We start from the raw sequence: 21,079 nt of genomic DNA on the forward strand, positions 1-21,079 counted from the left end.
ATTCGAATAGCGTCTCTGATAAACTCACTAACGACTGCAACCTCTGCCACTATTTATAACACTGCCATCTGCACTCTAGATTGCTCTTTAACTGTCTAGAGCTTTCTAATACATACGCCATCTGTGGTGTACTTTCTACAATGTTCTTTAACTGAATATTCGAATTCGAATATACGGTCGCAGCAAACAGCGTTGCCATACTTACGATGGTCAACTGAAAGCTTTTATTCAATGTTAACAATGCCCACAGATATGTTACAGTTTACTATTACAGCACTGCTATTTGAAAGCTTTATGCTACTTTTAAATCAGCCGTTAAAATCGTTATATTTGAATTCAAGTACAATTTCGTAACAATATTTTTTTTCGAAAGATTGAAGAAAGAGGTATCTAAACTATTTGGGACACATTTTGCTAAGAACAATAGGTAATAAGTTACATGGATAAGAAAAAACAATTTCAAACTTTTACCCCCTCTAACTCGGAGAGTTCTCGACCGATCTTGTTGAGAAATTGTGTCTGAGTTACTATCCAATAGAACTAACCTTGGTACAAATTTCATCCCGATCGGAAGAAATCGATTTCAAAAAATGGTTCTCTTGACATGAAATGCCCCATATACATATGCTATCTATATGAGAATCGGCCCATAGACATAGCTCCCATAGAAATCTTCTGGAAATCACATTAACATGCACAAATATTCTACAAGTATTAATATCGAGATAAAGTTTAACTCAAATAGGTTGTATAAGCTCAGAAATCATGCTATTAAATTTGCAATCAGTCCATGATTTACACTTATTCTCGGTGTAGGGTAAACTTTCTTACTTGTTGTTTGAATTGATAATTTTTAATGCAAAAAAATAAGCTAACGAAGATATGTACAACAAATCAGGTAATACATTTGGTCGATTCACAAGGGATCCTATCAAGTCATATTGTCATAATGTTGTAATATTTCACAATGGGTTGAAAATGTTGTTATTGCCTTTCAAGCTAAAAATGCCGTAAATAATACTACTATGTTTATTGCGTTATCGAAGCCAACCGCCGAATCGTGAAATATTAGAACATTATGACATGATAGGATACGTTGTGAATCGACCAATTATGTTGTGAATTGGACAGTTATGTTTATACAAACCTGTATATTCCGGCCTTGAAAGTTCCATATGAATTTGTTCGTTCTCATTGCCCAATAAGTCGGCAAATGTTATATAACACTCGGCAATATATTGACTGGTCATGCCAAACAAATCCTTATCTTTAATGCTAAACACTATCAGACTATTTTGTTGTTTACGTTGATCATCAGTTAATTTTCTATAAGACAAAAGAAAATAGTTGTATTAGTTTTTTTATACAGTAAAATATGTATGTTTTAAAAATTAATAAACCTCGTAATAGAAGTCACTTTCGTGTGACTTTATAAACAACTGACGACTACGCAAAACAAATTTGCATACATACGATAAATATTTGCCATACATGCTCAATACCTCAGTTAATTCCTCTTACATTGATGCAGTTTACTGACTCCCGATTCCATAAATGGGCATACTGGATTACTTTTCTACTGCAGTAAGAGTTTCAGTAATCAGTAAATGCTTACTGGTAATGAAATATAATTTTCATTACCAGTAAATTTTTACTGATTACTGAAAAAAAAAATCAGTATTCAGTAAATTTTTTGAATACTTGTCTTAAAGGAATAGAGCCAAGCTTTCTTTTGAGCGAAAAAAAATTTAAAAAAAGGGCCCATTTTAAAAAATGTTAGATTTTGCAAAAAAAAAGTAAAAAATTGCATATTTTGAGAGCCAAATACACAATTGAAGAAATTCTGGTGGAGGCATAAAAAAAATTTTAAAAGTTGGGTGTCATTTTAATCCCAGTGTCATTTAGGGTTAATTTCCATTTTTGTGCTGTTATTATAAATACTAGACTTCATGTTATTTTTTCTTAAGTTTCATCAAAATGGGACAAAAAATAACATTTCGCTATTTGTCCATGAGAAATTCCAAATATTGAAAATTTTGACATTTGACCTTCACGATTTTTGACCTTTTTCCGATTTTAGTAAAACATTCAGACTATATTCAAAATTACGTGGACCATAATATTCTGGATAGGTTTTACTTAAAATGCATAACAGTAAGGAAATTGAAATCATTCAATTTCCTTACAGCCAAAATATGGCCAACAAATTAGTTTTTCTCGAAAATCGCAAAATATAAATTGTCATACCTTTTCATATTTTTATTCCCTATTATATTCTCAATAAATCCCAATGTGATGTTAAAAAAAAAATGAAATTTGTTTAAGAAAATTTTTAAAAATTTGAAAATGCAGTTAAAATTTTATTGGTCATACCTGCGAATAGGCTAACGGTGACCTACGAAGATAAAAACTCATATACAAGTAAATATGGATATATTTTAAGTAAAAATGTGCTTTTATTTTAATATTTCTCAAAATATGTCAATTTTGTTCATACATTTCTTGTTCTAGTGGTCTGAGACACGATAATGTCCTGGGGAATTTTTAATAAATTTAACATTTTTTAACCAATATCTCTTTTTTTATATCTTATTCGAACGACAATTACGTACACATTTCAATTCTTTTAAATTAAATTGCAAAAATAATGTTTTAATGGCAATATTTTTACAAAAACTGAAAAATTGCATTTTTTCCCCTTATAAATGCATCTCAAAACTTCAGGGGGCTTCTTAACCCCAACCGATTAATCTAATATTTTTTCAGGATGATTTTTTTTTACCAATGTTCACCAAACTGTGGGATAAGACTGACAAAAATCCAACTTTTGTTCATTAAGGGCCACCCTACGGAACATACATAAATCATTAGTGAAGAATAACATGGTGGATCACCATTGTAACTCGAAATCAAAATTGCATAGTAAATTGCATAACTGTAGAATATTCTGTCATATAGCTTTAATAGCTTGACATTTAATCTTAAGGCAAAACTAAAAAAAAAATAACATATTTTGTTTTCGAAACCACAACAAGGTCGAATAAAATAAATAATTTGTTTTTGTTGTACGAACTTACATTGTGAATTGTTCATCGTAAAGTGGATAACGAGTCTTGTTATGAACAGCAGTCTTCACAGCCGGAACTCCCAGAAATCGATTAGTTGGAAGAAAGTGTGCTTTTACAAACGAATCACAAGATCCATTTGAGTCCATTGGAACTAGATCCCTAGCATTCATAATTTCCAACTGCAAAATTAATGAAGATAAATTATATGTACGTGAATCAATTTGTAAACAATTCAAATAAAATATGTGTACAAAAGTATATCGTCGCTAATCATACAAAAAAAACGGCTTATTTTTGTATGGAAATTCAAATCAATAAAACAAACAAATATACATATCGCTCATTTGCTGCAATAACATCATAATTAAAAAAAAAGTCGTTTCGAGAAAAACGACTTTGAATGTTTTATGAAATTTTACTATTTCTTAAATAAATTTTCAACAAATCATGTGATTTCTGAAATAAAACCTTTGAATAGTTGATACAAATATTTTTCTAATCTGTGTTTAACCCAAATTTGTACTTGTTAAATATACGAGAAAACATGAATTTTCATTTTGATGTTTACAACAAAAAAACACTCTCATACAAAAAATAATTGACTTTATTCAAAACTGATAAAACTATATGAAAGATTAAAGAACGGCGCAAGGCGAATTTATACAAGGTGGAGTCAGTCAATCAGCTGATTACTCTTTTTTCGCTTGTTTGGTTCTAACACCTCTCAAAGCTTGTTTTTATACTTCAATATCTACATATTCTAAGCTAATTAACAAAATATTTATATTTTGCATAAATAAGTAAAGCCCTCACTATTCAATTATCTACACTATATTTAGTTTTAATACATATTTGTTTAATTTTTAATTTCTGTTTTTTGACATTTGTTAAGACCATTTGTTGTTTTTGTAGAACTACCACCACCTTGTATAAATTCGCCTTGGAACGGCGCATATTGTATTACTCAGTTCAAAACACCCGGATTTTGAGTTATGACGTTGTTGCAGCAAATGAGCGATATGTACACATCTGCTCAAAATAATAGATACACCAAAATTTATTTTTTAAAAACGAAAAAAAATAATGGTATATTGTAAAATTATAAAAAAAATTCAGTCGATTTTTATTTATAGTTAAAAGGAGAGTAAAAAACAAAAACAAAATATTTCATAATTAATAATAAATATTATAAAGTAAATTAAATTTCTTAAATTTCGAAAAATTTGGTGCTCATAATAATAGATACATTTTTAAAAATTCTTATTAAACAAAAGCTAATAAATTTTATCTTAAAAAAATTAGTTTATTATTAAAGTAAAGCTAGTATCCAGTATATCCACCTTTGTTTTGTAAAACTTTCTCCACTCTTCTGGGCATACTGGATATCAAGTTCTGACACTTCTCCAATGGAATCTCGTACCATATTTTTTGCGTTTTCTCCCATAAATCGTCTTTATTTTTGAAAACTTCCTTCGAAAGCCTTATCTTTAATTCACTCCACAAGTTTTCTATTGGGTTTAAATCAGGGGATTGGCTGGGCCAGCTTAAAACAGGTACGTCATTCTCCAAGAACCAGTTTTTAACTAATCTTGAACTATGTTTTGGGTCGTTGTCCTGCTGGAATGTCCATATTAATGGCATATTTTCCGATGCATATGGAAGCATTACGTTTTCCAATATGTCTCTATACCCACTAGCATTCATGGTATCTTCTATTCGGAATATCGGACCAACACCATTCCATGAAAAGCAACCCCAAACCATTATGTTTCCCCCGCCATGTTTTACCGTCTTTTTTGTAAATTTAACGTGGAATTCTTTTCCTTTTGGTCGGCATACATTTCTTTGGCAGTCGTTTCCAAACAAATTTATTTTTGTTTCGTCGCTCCATAAAATATTTCTCCATTTTTTTTCGCCTTCACACCCGGACCATTGTAAGTGCTCTTTAGCAAATTCTAATCTTGTCTTGATATTTTTTTGGCGCATTAGTGGCACTTTTCTGGCAATTCTTCCCGGCAATTTAGCTTGTAAAAGACGACGACGAACTGTTTGTGGACTGATTTCGTTACATAGCTCCGCAGAAATAGCTTTCGATGATATGAAAGGGTCTTTTTTAACCATAAGGACGATCCGCCTATCTGTTTCTGGACTGGTTTTCTTTGGTCTACCGCGAGTTTCTCTTTTTTGTTTTTTAGATAAAGCATTTTGGACAAAATGTAAAGATCTTCCTATGCTCTTTGCTATTTCCCGTAATGATTTTCCTTGATTTCTCATCGTTTGAACAATTTTTTTCTCATCTTCGGTACAATGATGATTTCGTCCCATTTTCTTCAAAAGAGTCCTATTTTTTATAAAATTGTTGCTAAAATTTAAATTATACTTACTGTTTCACGTAAATAGGAACAAAAAATTGCACAAAAAAAAAATTGTATATAAACAAATTACAAATTACTGATGTGTATCTATTTTTATGAGCAAATAATTTTTTGTAATTCAAATAAATTCGGTTTTAAAAATCAACATGAAAGCAAATAGTTGCCAGATTTTTGACTGACATGACATTGCCAGATAGAAATTTTAATAATATGATGTATTCTTAACGCTTGCGAGGAAATTTTCAATGTTACCGCCATTTAAATTTTTTCCAATTAGGTGTATCTATTATTTTGAGCAGATGTGTATATTTTATTATGATAAATTTCATGATACATTCTTCAATACTTGATACTTTTTCGATTTACACTACAATACTTTTTGAAATTTGATGTTTAGTATTTTATACTACGTACCACTAATCCAGTATCTGTAAAATTTGCTCTAATGGTTAGTTTACCATATTCTGAATTGGCAACTTCTTTCTGGTGCCCAAGTCTCTCCAAATAATACTGATGAATTAAGTCTGCCGTTTCAAATGCATGCAAATCCAGAATTCGTTCTATTTCGGTTAAGACTTCAATATCTGACGTAACAATCTGGCCACTTTTGAAACAGGAAATCATCACACTCAAAGTGTGACGTAAATTTTGAAAGAATGCTGGAGGACGGCGTTTCTGAAATTAAATTAATGAAATAAATAACGAAAAATAATAAACATAATAGGCAAAAAATACTCACATCAAGATTTGATTGAATTAGATCGTACATGATTATTGAAAGTTCGGCCCATATTGCATCCAAAACACGCGCAAAATTTACTTCATTTAAGTTTTCATAGAACGTACCTAACGATGTTTCCAAATACATCATAAGACGTTCCATTGAGTTGGAATCCTCATGTAGAACCTCAGCACCCTCGGCTAAGAACCGACGAATGGGTGGAGACATTTTTCTAGCAACAATTTCAATTAATTCCAAAATTTGATTCTTTTCTGTATCTAGTGAATTGTCGATGACATTTTTAATTGTGACCTCACATCGTTCAGCTTCCAATTGTGAACGATATTCGCCCAGACGTTTAATGACATCGTCAGTTCCTAACTCCTACATTTAAGGGGAAATAAAACTCTATTATGAGAGTATGCATTCATGTCATTTTATACGTACCTTAATAAATGATGGTAAGCTTTGGCGTATATAATCAATATTATTTATAGCTAAACACCATTCCGGTGATACATGGAAAAATTCGCTATTGTCCCTTGTCAGTGACTCTACACGACGTGACATTCTCTGGGCGTAAAATACGCAACATCGGCATATATCCTAATAGACGAAAAAAGAAAACGAATTATATTTATAAATACTCATCTTTATGGTTTGTTCGTCTGCTTGCTAGTTTTTACTTTTTTACTAGCTTTGGAAATTTTCAAAATGTAAACAAAGTATTGGAAAATATGTAGTAAAACTAGCAGCAAACGAACTAACTTTTACAATAATACTTACATCAACAATTTTAGCCACAAATGTATAAGAACCCTCTGCATCTGGCCAATCTAATTGTTGCCAAAATATTTTAATTTGGTAGAATATAGCCAGAGTATCAACTGCAGAAGAGCTATATTTGACAGTATCATCGACGGCCTTCAGTTCATCTAGTTCAATTGCCTTCTCTATTCTCTTTAGAGCTTTAATAACTGATATAGCCAACCAATGTGCGACGCCAGGCATAAACCAGGCGTGAAAGTGTTCAATTCCTAACTCGTCATTGGGACAAAGCGATTTACCTTAAAAAAATATGACGTTTGTACGGTTAAAATACTTTTCCGGACATTTTCCATTCCCGGGAAATATTAAAAAAATTTGTTCGATCCCGGGGATTCCCCGGAATTTATTAATACTAAACAAGTCACCAAATTGTACTTCAAAAACAAATTTTAAATATTTTTAGGTAAACAAAATTTATTTTTTTTCCCAAGGTTGTTTTTTTAATTTTTTGTAAATTTTTTTTCTTTCGAATTGTTATTTTAATTTTTTTCTTTTTTAAATTTAAATTTTTTTTTAAATTTAATTTTTTTTTTGGTGAACAAAATTCGGGTTTAAATTTTTTCCCGATTTTGACCTGTTGTAGGTCCAACTTACTTATGGTCTTATATACGTCATTGCAAAGGTCTTTATAATATCTATCATTAGATATCCATATTGTCTATATTAATGACTTAGTAATCCAGATATAGATCAAAAATAAGCCAACAATCGAAGTTGTCCCGGTTTTTTCCTTATATCAGCCATTTGTGTGCCGATTTTGTCGATTTTAAATAACAACCAAGACGGAAGAATTCCCGATACATTGATGTATGAATCATGTATGTAAGTTATTTGAGGGCTACGGAAAGATGATTTCAACATACAGACAGACGTACATGGCTATATCGACTTCGCTATCTATAACGATCCAGAATATATACTTTGTGGGGTCGCAAATGAAAAATGTAGAAATTACAAACGGAATGTGAAGGGTATAAAAATACTAATAGCCTGATCTTGTATCTTTAAACGAATTTCCGTTTCCGTTTGGAACGAAAAAATAAAATTTGGTATTTTATAAAATGAAACGATATTTGCGTTTCAAGTAAATTTTTTGATATGGTACTAAGTTAGAGAAGGAATAAAGTTTATCATGGAATAAACGCATAGAACGGAAGGACGGGTGATACAAAAGCAAAATACAATGCCATACATTCTCATGAATTAGGTTTCTGACAACAGACTAGGTTTTTGGCTCTCAGTTACCTATCTAATTGTTGTCTATGGTTTTTATGTTAACTTTCTGCCAATTAAATTAAATTATTTTCATTTATTTTCCAGCAAATAAAATTTATTGAAGCAATTTTGAAATACATATTTGATTGTTTTTTACATTTAGTTGGAAAAAAAATTTCTCTTCTATATTTTTTATGTATGAAAATAAAAAACACATTATCATACAAATGTTTTTTCTTTGAACATTTCAAATACTACGTTTATACGTAGCGTATTCGCAAATAAAAATTATTTGCAATTAACTAACTGACTGTTTATATGTCACTTTGGTTAGGAAAATTCTTATTTTTTAAATGCCAAAATGAAAGAATTAAAAATTCTTGTTTGTCTTGCAATCCAACTAATGCAAAAACGCAATGAAATATTTAAAAAACGAAAGAAAAACTAAAAACGTTAAAAAATATGTCATGTTTAAAATCTTATTTGCAAATAGTGTCGTTAATCAGGAATTGTTTTCGTGAATTAGCTATTCGCAAATAAAAAATTAATTCACTGTTTATGCGAAAAATTTTTCTAATTGCAATATTTTTATTTGAGAATAAGCCGTGCGTATGAACGTAGTAAAAATCATTTAAAAATGTATTGAAACGAAATAAAATTCTAAACGTTTGATTTTGATGCTTCAAGCGATTGGCAACGTTTTGTTCTGTTTTATAAAATTCAATTTTATATACAGAAACGAAAAATACGCTTATAATATAAACATTTTTTCGAAAAAAAAAAAACATTTCGATAGGTTTTACAAAATTAGGCCATAAATATAAAAATTTAAAAAATTTGTATTGAAAACAATAAAATATAATACATCCATATAATACGTCCATATAATTATATAATGATGTATGTATGTATGTATGTATGTATGTATGTATGTATGTATGTATGTATGTATGTATGTATGTATGTATGTATGTATGTATGTATGTATGTATGTATGTATGTATGTATGTATGTATGTATGTATGTATGTATGTATGTATGTATGTATGTATGTATGTATGTATGTATGTATGTATGTATGTATGTATGTATGTATGTATGTATGTATGTATGTATGTATGTATGTATGTATGTATGTATGTATGTATGTATGTATGTATGTATGTATGTATGTATGTATGTATGTATGTATGTATGTATGTATGTATGTATGTATGTATGTATGTATGTATGTATGTATGTATGTATGTATGTATGTATGTATGTATGTATGTATGTATGTATGTATGTATGTATGTATGTATGTATGTATGTATGTATGTATGTATGTATGTATGTATGTATGTATGTATGTATGTATGTATGTATGTATGTATGTATGTATGTATGTATGTATGTATGTATGTACATTAGGGATATAACTATTGACAATTTTTGCAAATTGGCATAGCACAGTCGAATAGAGCATTAAAAAATATAAAAAACAATGGTATTATTTTTTCGCGGTTGTTAAAAAAGTTCACGCACCAAACGCAATAAAGTTTTGCATTAAATATTTTCAATTATTTTGAAATACAATATATTTTAATTTAATAATAACTGCGGACATACTTCAAAAGATAATTTTTAAATAAGGGAAGTATCCCTCACACTTGCAAAAACAATTATGAAATTATTTATATAATTTTTCAGAGAAAAAAAAGTTTGGTTTATTTTAGAAATTGATGTTGGTGCGTTCTGGTGTTTCATTACTTATACAACATTGGCCATCACGATGTGGTATGCCAAAAATTTCGCCAAAATTAGTTATATGCCTAATGTACATACATATACCCTTCTCACGAAGGTGACGGGTATAAATATAATGATATAAATGTTAGAAAATATGTTTATTTAAAAAAATGTTGGTCAAGTTGTAGAAAAATCTTATGTGTTCGTGGTGAATATGTATGAATTGTACATATATAGATTTGTTTTATAAAGCCTTGATAAAATAAAAGTTTCATTATGAATAAGAGGGCAAAAATATTAAACCACAAATTATACAGATATGGTTTCAATAGAAAAATAAGAAAAGAAAATGTCAAAATGGATGTGTTTTGAAAAGAGGTACAAATATATTTCACACTAGTTTCCTATTGAAAATTATATGTTTTCTCTCGCTCTGCAAATCACAACCATTGAAAACTTTTTTGATAACTGTCATTTGTTTCATATCTGGAATAATCTGTGTATCAAACATTTGAAATTGCATCTTGAATTCAATAAAATAAAATATTTTGAAAACTTGGAAAATACTTTTGAAATGCAAGTATGGAGTATAAAGGCCAACATTATAATTGAGTTCAATAAACATTTGTAGTGGATACATACCTAGTACTAGGAAACGTTTTAGTACTAAATACAGCTCAAACAATGTTGTGCCCATGTTAATGTCCTCGATGTCAGGCAACTCTTCAAAATGGTCTTCTGGGACATCCAGCCTTTTAATATGACTACAAACTTCAGTAACTATTGATTTTGCTATTTCAGCAACTTTTTCATCATAGAACTTAAAAAGCTCTGTGGAGAAATTTAAGCGTATTTTGCTGTAAAAATAATAAATTTATTATATTATATATGATTATATTATATTAAAAGTTTTACGATGTAATTAGAATATAAAGAACTTTTAGAACATTTTAAAAATATAATAGATTTTCAATTTCCGAAATCTTATACATTTCCCAGCACTTTTTGCTTCCAATACAGCTTCTCACAATATTTAGCTAACAAAATGGTGAAAATTGCAGCAGCTTGAAAAGTGCCAATTAGATGTGACTGCTAAAGTGGCGGAACTAGTGCAGTGTTTTTATTGAAATACTATTGCTCTCCTTCCGTTCTATTAATTTTGTGGATTATAGCTTCTAAATTCAATAAATTATTTAAAATATGTACAGTAGCGGCCAGCTATTTAGGGACAAATATTAGAAATTTTTGTATAGACTGAATTTAGTGCCAAAACAGGAGGACCTAGGGGTATGAAATTTAGTATTGCTATTTTATTTTTGGAATTATCGGTACAACGTATATGACCAAAGATATGTGGACATACGTTGACCCACCTCAGCCAACATCCGCTGTTAATAACATGATATGACCGAAACAAATGGAACTAAAAATACGAAATTTGGTCTGAATATCTTTTAACAATAAAAATATACATATTTATATTGATGTTAATAAATAAGTTTATTTAAAAAAAATGTCATGTGGTATGTGAATTGACAAAGCTGAAAAAACACACATGTGTGTTAAAACCAGTACTGCCAATTTAGACCTTTTCAATCTTGTTTAGCCACTAAAAAATTAATTTAGCCTTTAGCCTTTTTTATTTTCATTTAGCCCTTTTTAATGGCTAAATCAAAAACTATATTTACTAGGGCATTCAATCGATTAACCGTTAATCGGTTAACCGATTAATTTTGGACGGTTAACTCTTCGAATAATTTAAAATTGCCGATTTTCAAATAACTAATAAACCAATTAATTTGTGTCGATTAACCTAATAACCGAAATTCTTTTTTTTGCACTTTCAATTCAAATACAATTTGAACATCCAATAAACATGATTAGTGAGTATGTATAACAACTGACATATTTAATTTACATGTCTTTGAAACTTTGTATTTACATTATAGACGAAACTTTTTTATTTTAAATCAGTCTTTTATCACAACTAAACGAAACTATTAAATTGATCAAAATCTAAAACAATCCAAAAAGGAATATTCTTTATCATGCTTTTGATTTCTCCAACATATACAATCAGCGAAAGAGTTTTTTCCAAGAAAAGTTTTAATAAATCTTAAGAAAAAAATCGTTTAAATTCTATTATTTTTATAAAAGATTATTTCAGAAGATCTCACTAAAACCCTAAACAACTCATACATCGCTCATTTGCTGCAACAACGTCATAATTCAAAAAAAGTCGTTTCGAGAAAAACGATATAATAAATGTTCAACAAATCATGCGATTTCAAAAATATAAATAGTAGATGTTAATATCTTTCTAATCGGTATTTAACCCAAATTTTTACTTATCAAATATACGAGAAAACATGAATTTTAATTTTGATGTTTACAACAAAAAAACACTCTCATACAAAAAATAATTGACTTTATTCAAAACTGATAAAACTATATGAAAGATTAAAGAACGGCGCAAGGCGAATTTATACAAGGTGGAGTCAGTCAATCAGCTGATTACTCTTTTTTCGCTTGTTTGGTTCTAACACCTCTCAAAGCTTGTTTTTATACTTCAATATCTACATATTCTAAGCTAATTAAAAAAAATATTTATATTTTGCATAAATAAGTAAAGTCCTCACTATTCAATTATCTACACTATATTTAGTTTTAATACATATTTGTTTAATTTTTAATTTCTGTTTTTTGACATTTGTTAAGACCATTTGTTGTTTTTGTAGAACTACCACCACCTTGTATAAATTCGCCTTGACAAATTGCTTGCAGCCAGTGCTGCCAACTTTTTTTTTGGAGAAATTAACTTTTTAAATATTTTTATTTTATTTACATGTAAATAAAGTTATTATTTAATAAAAAAAAATAATTAATTTAATTTTGGTATTATGTGACTTTACTCTGGTACATTTCTGTGTGACATTTTTTTAATAAGTCATTTTTAATTGCTATATTAAAACACTGAGCCAAAATCAAAACGTTTTAAAATTTGTGAAATCAATTCAATATAAAATTGGACGCTGTCTGCCTTTCAATTTGTACATTGCAAAAGGGGACTTTCAATATTTTAATTTTAGGAAAAAAGGTTACCATATGTTTTGCTTTTAAAAAATCGTCATTTTTGTTCGCGGGAAAAATGAAAAATCGTCAATCGTTATTTTAATAAATTTGACTTAAAAAATCGTCAAAATGACGATAAATCGTCAAAGTTGGCAGCGCTGCTTGCAGCCCATCATAAAGGCTGGGTTAGCCGACCGTTGATGTAATGTAACCGTAATGTTGACTTAACGTAACACTTTAGTGCGATTATAGAACATTAAAAACGTGTCATATGTTTTTGACATAAACAAACAAATTTAAACAGCTGTTTGAAAGTGTTATCAACGCAATTGTTTTAAATACTGTTCAAGCGATTTTATAATTTTTTTCTGCGATTTAAAAAAAAAACATTATTAAACATTTTTGGTAATAGTACTTACATATAAACCGTATATTTTTACACATAATGTATTCATCATCATTGTGAAGTGCTTCGAAGTGACTTCATATATGTTTATATTAACCCATTGGGAGACAATTATAAATATTATTTATTACCTTGTCATACAGACTTTATTTATTAAAGGTCCGATAACTTAAAAATTAATTAATATTGTATTGTACTTTATACTAATATTAATTTAATATTTTCAAACTTATTACTTTCGACTATTATTAGTATACATTTTATAAATGCTTGTGTGAACTAATTTGTATAAGTAAATATTACCATAACAATAAAAAAAATTTGTTTTTAGTAAGAATTGTGCTAAATTTCCCAATTATTGATAAATTCACTGACATTTATTGTTGTGGGATATGCTAGTCCCTTTGACCCCTTTTACAATGCAGAAATTGAAAGGCAGACATTTTTCTCATTCTCTTTTGAACTAACCTAAACCTGTGTAATACACACTGTACCTCTTCAACACCTCGCCTTCAAACTTCGTCTGTCTACCTTTCAATTTCTGCATTGTAAACGTAGACTATGCGCATTTCACTGGTTGCTTAGGCCAGATCATCAGGAAACCTTTTCCCAAAAGGCTTTAGAAAAACTAAAGATATTATACAAATCAAACTATAGAGTGAATGAGAATTACAGACACTCAAGCTTTATTTGTAAAAATATCAAAGCTTAAACAAAAAGTCAACAATAAACAGTGAGTTTATCTTTTCTTACATTTTGTTTTTTATTTATGTATTTATATTATTGAAATATTTAAAACATTTTTAGAACATTGAAAATATTGTTAAGCGTTCTGAGCATAAGTATTTTTTATACAAGACTTTTAAAATCAACAAGTTGACAACACCGTTAGTAAATGTCACGTTGAAACGTAAAGAAATTCTGTTTTTAACAGGTTCAGACATTACAGTTATGCATTAAACACATTCAAGACAGCAGGCTACCAACTTCAATCTGTCAAAAATAAAATGCACACGTTTATATGGAGACGATTATTTTAACGACAGCACAGCTACACGGCCACACGATTGCTTTTGCCGCTGTAGCCGAATTAAACTAATTTCTATTTCTGTCAACTACTAAACAGAAATAGTGTTGCTAATATAATAAAAAATGTAAATCAAATGAGTGCTAAAAAAAAATATATTTTTTTTACTTAATTAAGAGAAGTTTTTGATAACCATATTGATGTAAATTAATAACAGGTACATAATTATTTATAACCATATATATATTTTTACTCAAAATAATTGTTTCAATCTTAATTACTTTGGAATTTTGTACGGTTATTTTTTTATTAAAGTGGCACCACTGAATTATAAATCAGCTTTTTTCTTTGTAGCTGTCGTCTTTAAAATAATTCAGTAGCTGCCACACGACTACAACTGTAACCAGCAGAATTTGTGTTCGTGTAGTCGTGTAGCCTGCTGTCTTGAATGTGTTTAATGCATTACGTTACATTTTGTCACTATAACTGCTTTAACTACTTTACACACAATAGAAACGATCAGCTGTTCCGTTCCGTTAAGGTTACATCAAGGCGAATTTATACAAGGTGGAGTCAGTCAAACAGCTGATAATTTTTTTTTTCGCTTTTTGGTTCTAACAATTGTCAAATCTTGTTTTTATATTTAAATATCTACATATTCTAAGCTTATTAACAAAATATTTATTGTTTACATAAATAAGTAAAGCCCTCACTATTCAATTATCTACACTATATTAAGTTTAAATACTTATTTGTTAAATTTTTCATTTTGGTTTTTTGACATTTGTTAAGACCAATCGTTGTTTTTGTAGAACTAACACCACCTTGTATTAATTCGCCTTGGGTTACATTACATTACAGTCGGCTAGTCCACCCTTAAGTCGACCTTCTCACAACCCTCTAACAGCAGCGAGTATGCAACGCCTTGGCTCGCAAAGACACGCCGTGTAAAATTGAAATGATTTTGCAATGCGGCAAATGCTACAACAAACATAAAAGTAACAAAAACAACATGCAAACTTTGACCGATCAAATCACATAAACAAATTACATGTTGTTTTTTGTAAATGTTGTAGAACTGACTTAACCATATAATATGTAAAATTCGGAATGTTTTTATAAATACTAATATTTATGGAAACCTGAAAATGTCATCTCAGGCAGTTTAATCAAGTACTTACTGGTAAAAATGTTTATCAAAATATTCCATCGCTCTTTGCAAGTCAGATCGAACCATTTGTATAAGTTTTATTAGGTATTGCAAATTGTCTTCGTCGGACTGTTCATCACTATTTTGACGATTCCCCTCAATGATATGCTCCAGCCACTCCTTGGTACCGCAGTGTATGGCGTCCACAATGACCTCATTAATGCTGCAATCCGATTCATCTTTTCTTGATATCCACCCATACACGTTGTGTGGAAATAGTTCAATGGTTTTGGGTCTTTCGAGAGTATTTATCTTTGAGAGAATGTCAAGAACCTCACAAAGGGTTTTTACAATTTGCTTATCGCTAACATTTTTGGCACGCAATTTTCGTAGGATTGAAAAACAAGACGGCAGCAAACGTCTTACCCCATCCCAAAATGTTTTTATGTCCTCTGATTCATTGAGGTGACACTTGAGAATTGGTATAATAACGTCTAGTATTGAATTGAATAAACCGAAACTCAATGGGTGATCTTCGTGTATTGTAGTATATACAGACCATTGGCTGAGAGAACATTCGAAATTTGAGAGGCCGGATTGAACGGAGTGCTGCAAGCGAATTGCTTCAGCATTTCCACTAAATTTTCCAGCCCACCAATAGTTTGCTACCTGCGATGATTCCAGCTCATGCATTAGCAGGAGTTTCAATAGGTGTCGGTGCTCTTGAACAGCGACACGTTTATCTTTTTCAGCACTAAGAGCTAAATTCACTAAAACGGAGCCGCGACTTTTAGTTTTGCTACCCTTTTCTAAGTTATACCAAACAGTAGTGCCTGATACCGGTATAGACTGTAAAAATTGATATAGTTTAGATTTAATATTAAACAGACATACATATGTATACAATGTAGATTATAATATAAGAATTCTTACTTTTAGGGTGATAGCCGTTCTTCCGATCAGTTCATTGTCATGCTTTCCAGTAGACGCAGTCATAGCAATTTCTTTCATTAACTTACGCAACCCCTTAATACCTTTAACGTCCATTAATTTATTAACCTTGTCTTTGACAGTTTCAGCCGCATCAAAATCCCATACTTCAATGATTAGCACTTCGTTTCTAGGATTTTCTGTAATTGGCCTAAACACAATAAAGGAGTTTTAATGTTTATATATATATATTATAATGGAAAATTGTATATTTAAATACTTACAGTGAGAAGTGTTCCTCCCATATGGGATTAAGAGTTTCAGTTTTAACAGATGAATTATAACGATGAGAACCATTCGATTCCAGATATAATGTAACAAACGGATCAGAAAATCCGTTTGCATCCTTTGGTAAAAGATTTTCAGCCTTAATTATTTCCACATTTAGTCGAATATTTGGAGGTTCTTTTTGTTGTGCTATTTCGAGTATTTCTTCATGTTTGGCATTCGACATTTTAAATGCTTCCTGAGCAAATTCGATGAGTGATTCTTTGCAGACATCATTCGCCTCACATCCGATGTTGTTTGTAATTTCAAAAAGTACTTCCTCATAGAGATCTTCAATCTAAAGAAATTAAATGAATGAGATAAATGAAAATTCGACCATTCAGTAACGCTGTTGTTATTATTGCTGTTATTATATCTCAGTAAAAAGTGTTGAAAAATATATTATTAAATCATTTGGTAATTTTCCACAACTCTTAACGTTTCCATAAGAAAAATTAAATTTTTGGAAAAAAATGGACCAAGGTCACGCCTACCTCCCATATATGCCAAAAATATAATTTTTAGTTTTGGCAACATAATTGATGTAAAAATCATGAAAATCTGCATTTGTTATACGCACTAGGCTTACAATCTTTCCGTTAATTTTTATTGTGATTGCAACAAGGACTCTTGGTCCTGCCATATATCCTTAATTGTAAAAACTCTATAACTTTTGCAAAAATTATCTGATTGTAATGAAACTTGGTATGTTTATTTGTATTTACTGAATAACTTTTTGTGTTGAATACGCTTTGTCCGTCCCACAGTCTTTCCGCCTCCATCTATCTGTCTGTCCGTCTGTACATGTAAATTTGTTAATCAAGATATATGTCGCAATTTTAAACATGTTCCCATAATATTTGGTCCACCTCACCTCGAGCCAAGGAACAACTTTGCTAATTTTGGTCATAATCGGTTTATGATTTCATCTAGTCCTCTCGAGCACAGTGGGGGAATGAAAAAAAAGTGGAAATAAATCTGTAACTTCTAAACCAACAGTCCGAAGTTAATAAAATTCCACGGCTATAGAGGAGGTGTAGCTGAGTTTAAGATTTGAATTTGGACTTTAGAAGGTAGGGCGGAGGATATATGAAAAATTAAATTTTTGTTCTTGATCTGATTTGAAAGATTTTTATAGGTGTAGAATCTACAAGAAGATTGCTACAAAAAACATTGCATGAACTGATAATATAAATATTTTAAAAAGTATTTTTTTCACGAATTTTTTCGAAAGAAGTACTTACATTAATGTTTAATTATACAGAAAATAAAAACAAAATAAATAATGTGTTTATATTTTTCTCAAAGATAACATTTTGGAAGAACTATAAAAGAAAAACAATTTCAAAACTTTTATATATGCGAGTTCCATAGCCAAATTAACTCATATCATATAGCTGCTTTAAAAAAATTAAAACCATTCCTGTATGACCCATTGTGAATTGTGCGATTCTCAATAAGAATTCACAAATTTCTTTATAAGTTTAAAATTTCGATAAAAACGATTCATAAACAAAACTTTTATTATATTAAAATTTTATAAAAAATCAGCTACCATTTTTGATTACCATATTTTCGACAAAAGTCTTCTATCAAACTTTTAATTCTTAAAAATTTAATATATTTTTGAAAAGAAGATACAATTTCCTATACGTTGATATATAATATGTATATCTTATATTTTCCAAAAGTCTCATTAATGGCTTCAAAATACATAACTCATAGTAATTAACTTCATCTTGTTGTGTTCTCCGATTTTGGGTAATGCAGTAGTCGGCAATGCAGTGTAAATTTTAAGATTGTTGTTGAATTTAAATCCATAAGAAAAATATTGAGATAGATGTGTCCAAAAAATAGGTGGGTATATAAAGTATTACCTCATCTTGCTTAAAATTATATAATACTTGTTGATCGCCCCGGCTTCGCCCGATAGCATTTACTAATGTTAGTTCTTCAAGTTTCTCCAACCCACGCACATCAGCCTGTTCTTATTTATTTGCAAATAAAATATCTAAATTTGTACTGCATACTTTAGGGAGCTTTTTTTACAGTTGACTGGACTCACAAAAAAAGAATTTCCGAGTTTTACCCTGAATTTTTGAATTTTTTTTCTTTACAAACCATCTCCTGAAAATTTCGAATCGAATAAAAAAAATCAGCCAAATCGCTCCAGTCGTTCTCACGTGATGACATTACATACATGGACCATTTCATTTTAATATAAATAGATTAGCGAACTCTGGTTAAGTTGATGCACAATTTGATTTCCATATAATAAATTTTGACTATTTCTTTAATTAAATTTAAGATATTAATATTATTTCATATATCTTGAAACATAACTATAACATTAGTACTCTATAATACACAAAATTTAAGTAAAAATTGTGAATTTAGACCTATTTTAATATGCATTTTTTTTAAGTTGTGGCAAAAAGCCTTTTTAACAACACTATATACGTGTACTCTCTCATAAGCGGGCACCTAAGGGACTGACAAATTTGTCCGGTTTTGAGAGGTGTCCGCTATTGAGAGTAGAAAATAATTCCAAAGAATTTTTTGGGACTGAAAAAAGTGTCCGTGTATGGGACGTGTCCGCTTTAGAGAGGTATCCGCAAAGAGAGAGTACACTAATAAGAAAAACGAAATAAAAAATGTACGATTTTATACGTTTTTTTTTTAAATATCACAAACTTTTGTAATTTTTTAATTACACCCTACACCACCATAGTGGGGAGGGTATTATGCGTTTGTGCAGATGTGTGTAACGCCCAAAAATATTGGTCTAACACCCTTAAAGTATACCGATCGACTTAGAATCACTTTCTGAGTCGATTAAACGACGTCCGTCCGTCTGGCTGGTTGGCTGGCTGTCCATGTAAACCTTGTGCGCAGAGTACAGGTCGCAATTTTGAAGATATTTCGATTAAATTTGGTACATATAATTTTTTCGGCCCAATGACGAAGCCTACTGAAACTGGCTGAAATCTCTCGAAATTGGACTTTATCGGTCATAAATGTTTAATTTATACATGTATCTACACAAATTTCGCTCCAAATAAGTTTTATATATACAAAATTCATGTCACCAAATTTTGTTACGATCGGTCCATAATTAGTCATAGCTCCCATATAGACCCGCTTCCGAAAATCACTTTAACGTGCTTAAATCACTTAAAAATGTTGGTATATACACAAAATTCAACATAAATAACTTTCATATAGACATAAATCACACGACCTAATTTTATGGTGATCGGTCCATAATTGGTCATAGCTCCCATATAAGGCCCACTTCCAAAAATCACTCACGAATATAAATTATTGATATTTTAAAAGAAAAATATTTTTACTCATTTACTTGGTGTAGGTATTTATGGTCGGGCTTGACCGACCATACTTTCTTACTTGTTTTTTTTTTTAAATGTATTTTTTGAGCCGATAAAAAATTTTTAGTCGAAATTTTTAATAAAAATTTTATTACAGCCGAATTTTAAAAACACTAAAGAACTCAAAAAACAAAAATTTAAACTCATTTTTACAAAAATGAATTTTTGAGAATTATTTTCTTGAAGCTATTCAATTCATTTTTTTATTCATTAATTTTTTCATAAATTTGACTTACATTAGCGACCTCTGGTAAAGTCTAAGAGAGTCAAATAAAACCAATTCCTACAAATTTATTTGAGCTGTGTTGTTAGCTATCGATCAACATATATTTTATCATATTTTGAGACCAAAACTTTTTTTTGGATTTTTGCCTATGAGACAAAGCACAGTGCGACGTGTTCCACCTTTTAAATTTTGTGCATTTTATAGATAAAAATAAGATCAAGAAAAGCTTTAAAAAAGTTTTTCAAATTGTATAAATTTAAATTCTAAAGGCCTTTTATTCATAAACAATTTTTAAATTTAAACAACGGTTTTAAAAACAAATTATGAATGGAAATTATGCTTTAAAAACTTGTTTAATATTAAAATGTTTTATGAATACGGGGGTAAACATTTCTAATGAAAGTTAAATTATTGGAACAAATAGTGGTAAACATAGTTTGGAAGATTTTGATTATGTTGGTTAATATTTCCATACATAATTCCATTAAATAAATCCAAAATTAAATAAATAAATTCACACAATTTTCACATGTACAAAATATTTTTATTTTATTTCTATTTAGTAAATAATAGCAAATAATAATCGAAATGTGTACGTGTCTCAGGCCAGTAGA

At 29.7% G+C, this 21,079-nt stretch overlaps 1 protein-coding gene across 3 annotated transcripts in view; it reads right to left on the reverse strand.

Moving 5' to 3' along the window:
- The window catches only part of stac (C2 and C2B_Munc13-like domain-containing protein staccato), a 116,155-nt gene that overhangs the window by 15,549 nt on the left and 79,527 nt on the right, over nucleotides 1–21,079 (reverse strand). For all 3 annotated transcript variants that reach the window (XM_065514875.1, XM_065514883.1, XM_065514889.1), the window contains exons 3-12: nucleotides 16,808–17,148; nucleotides 16,527–16,734; nucleotides 15,625–16,442; nucleotides 10,581–10,795; nucleotides 6,951–7,231; nucleotides 6,612–6,770; nucleotides 6,183–6,548; nucleotides 5,858–6,118; nucleotides 3,078–3,247; nucleotides 1,148–1,326 (exon numbers count right to left, since the gene is read on the reverse strand). In XM_065514875.1, the coding sequence (XP_065370947.1) occupies nucleotides 1,148–1,326; nucleotides 3,078–3,247; nucleotides 5,858–6,118; nucleotides 6,183–6,548; nucleotides 6,612–6,770; nucleotides 6,951–7,231; nucleotides 10,581–10,795; nucleotides 15,625–16,442; nucleotides 16,527–16,734; nucleotides 16,808–17,148 (2,998 nt within the window). The remainder of the gene's footprint in view (nucleotides 1–1,147; nucleotides 1,327–3,077; nucleotides 3,248–5,857; nucleotides 6,119–6,182; nucleotides 6,549–6,611; nucleotides 6,771–6,950; nucleotides 7,232–10,580; nucleotides 10,796–15,624; nucleotides 16,443–16,526; nucleotides 16,735–16,807; nucleotides 17,149–21,079) is intronic.

Source organism: Calliphora vicina, chromosome 1, assembly GCF_958450345.1.
Source record: "Calliphora vicina chromosome 1, idCalVici1.1, whole genome shotgun sequence".
NCBI lineage: Eukaryota > Metazoa > Arthropoda > Insecta > Diptera > Calliphoridae > Calliphora > Calliphora vicina.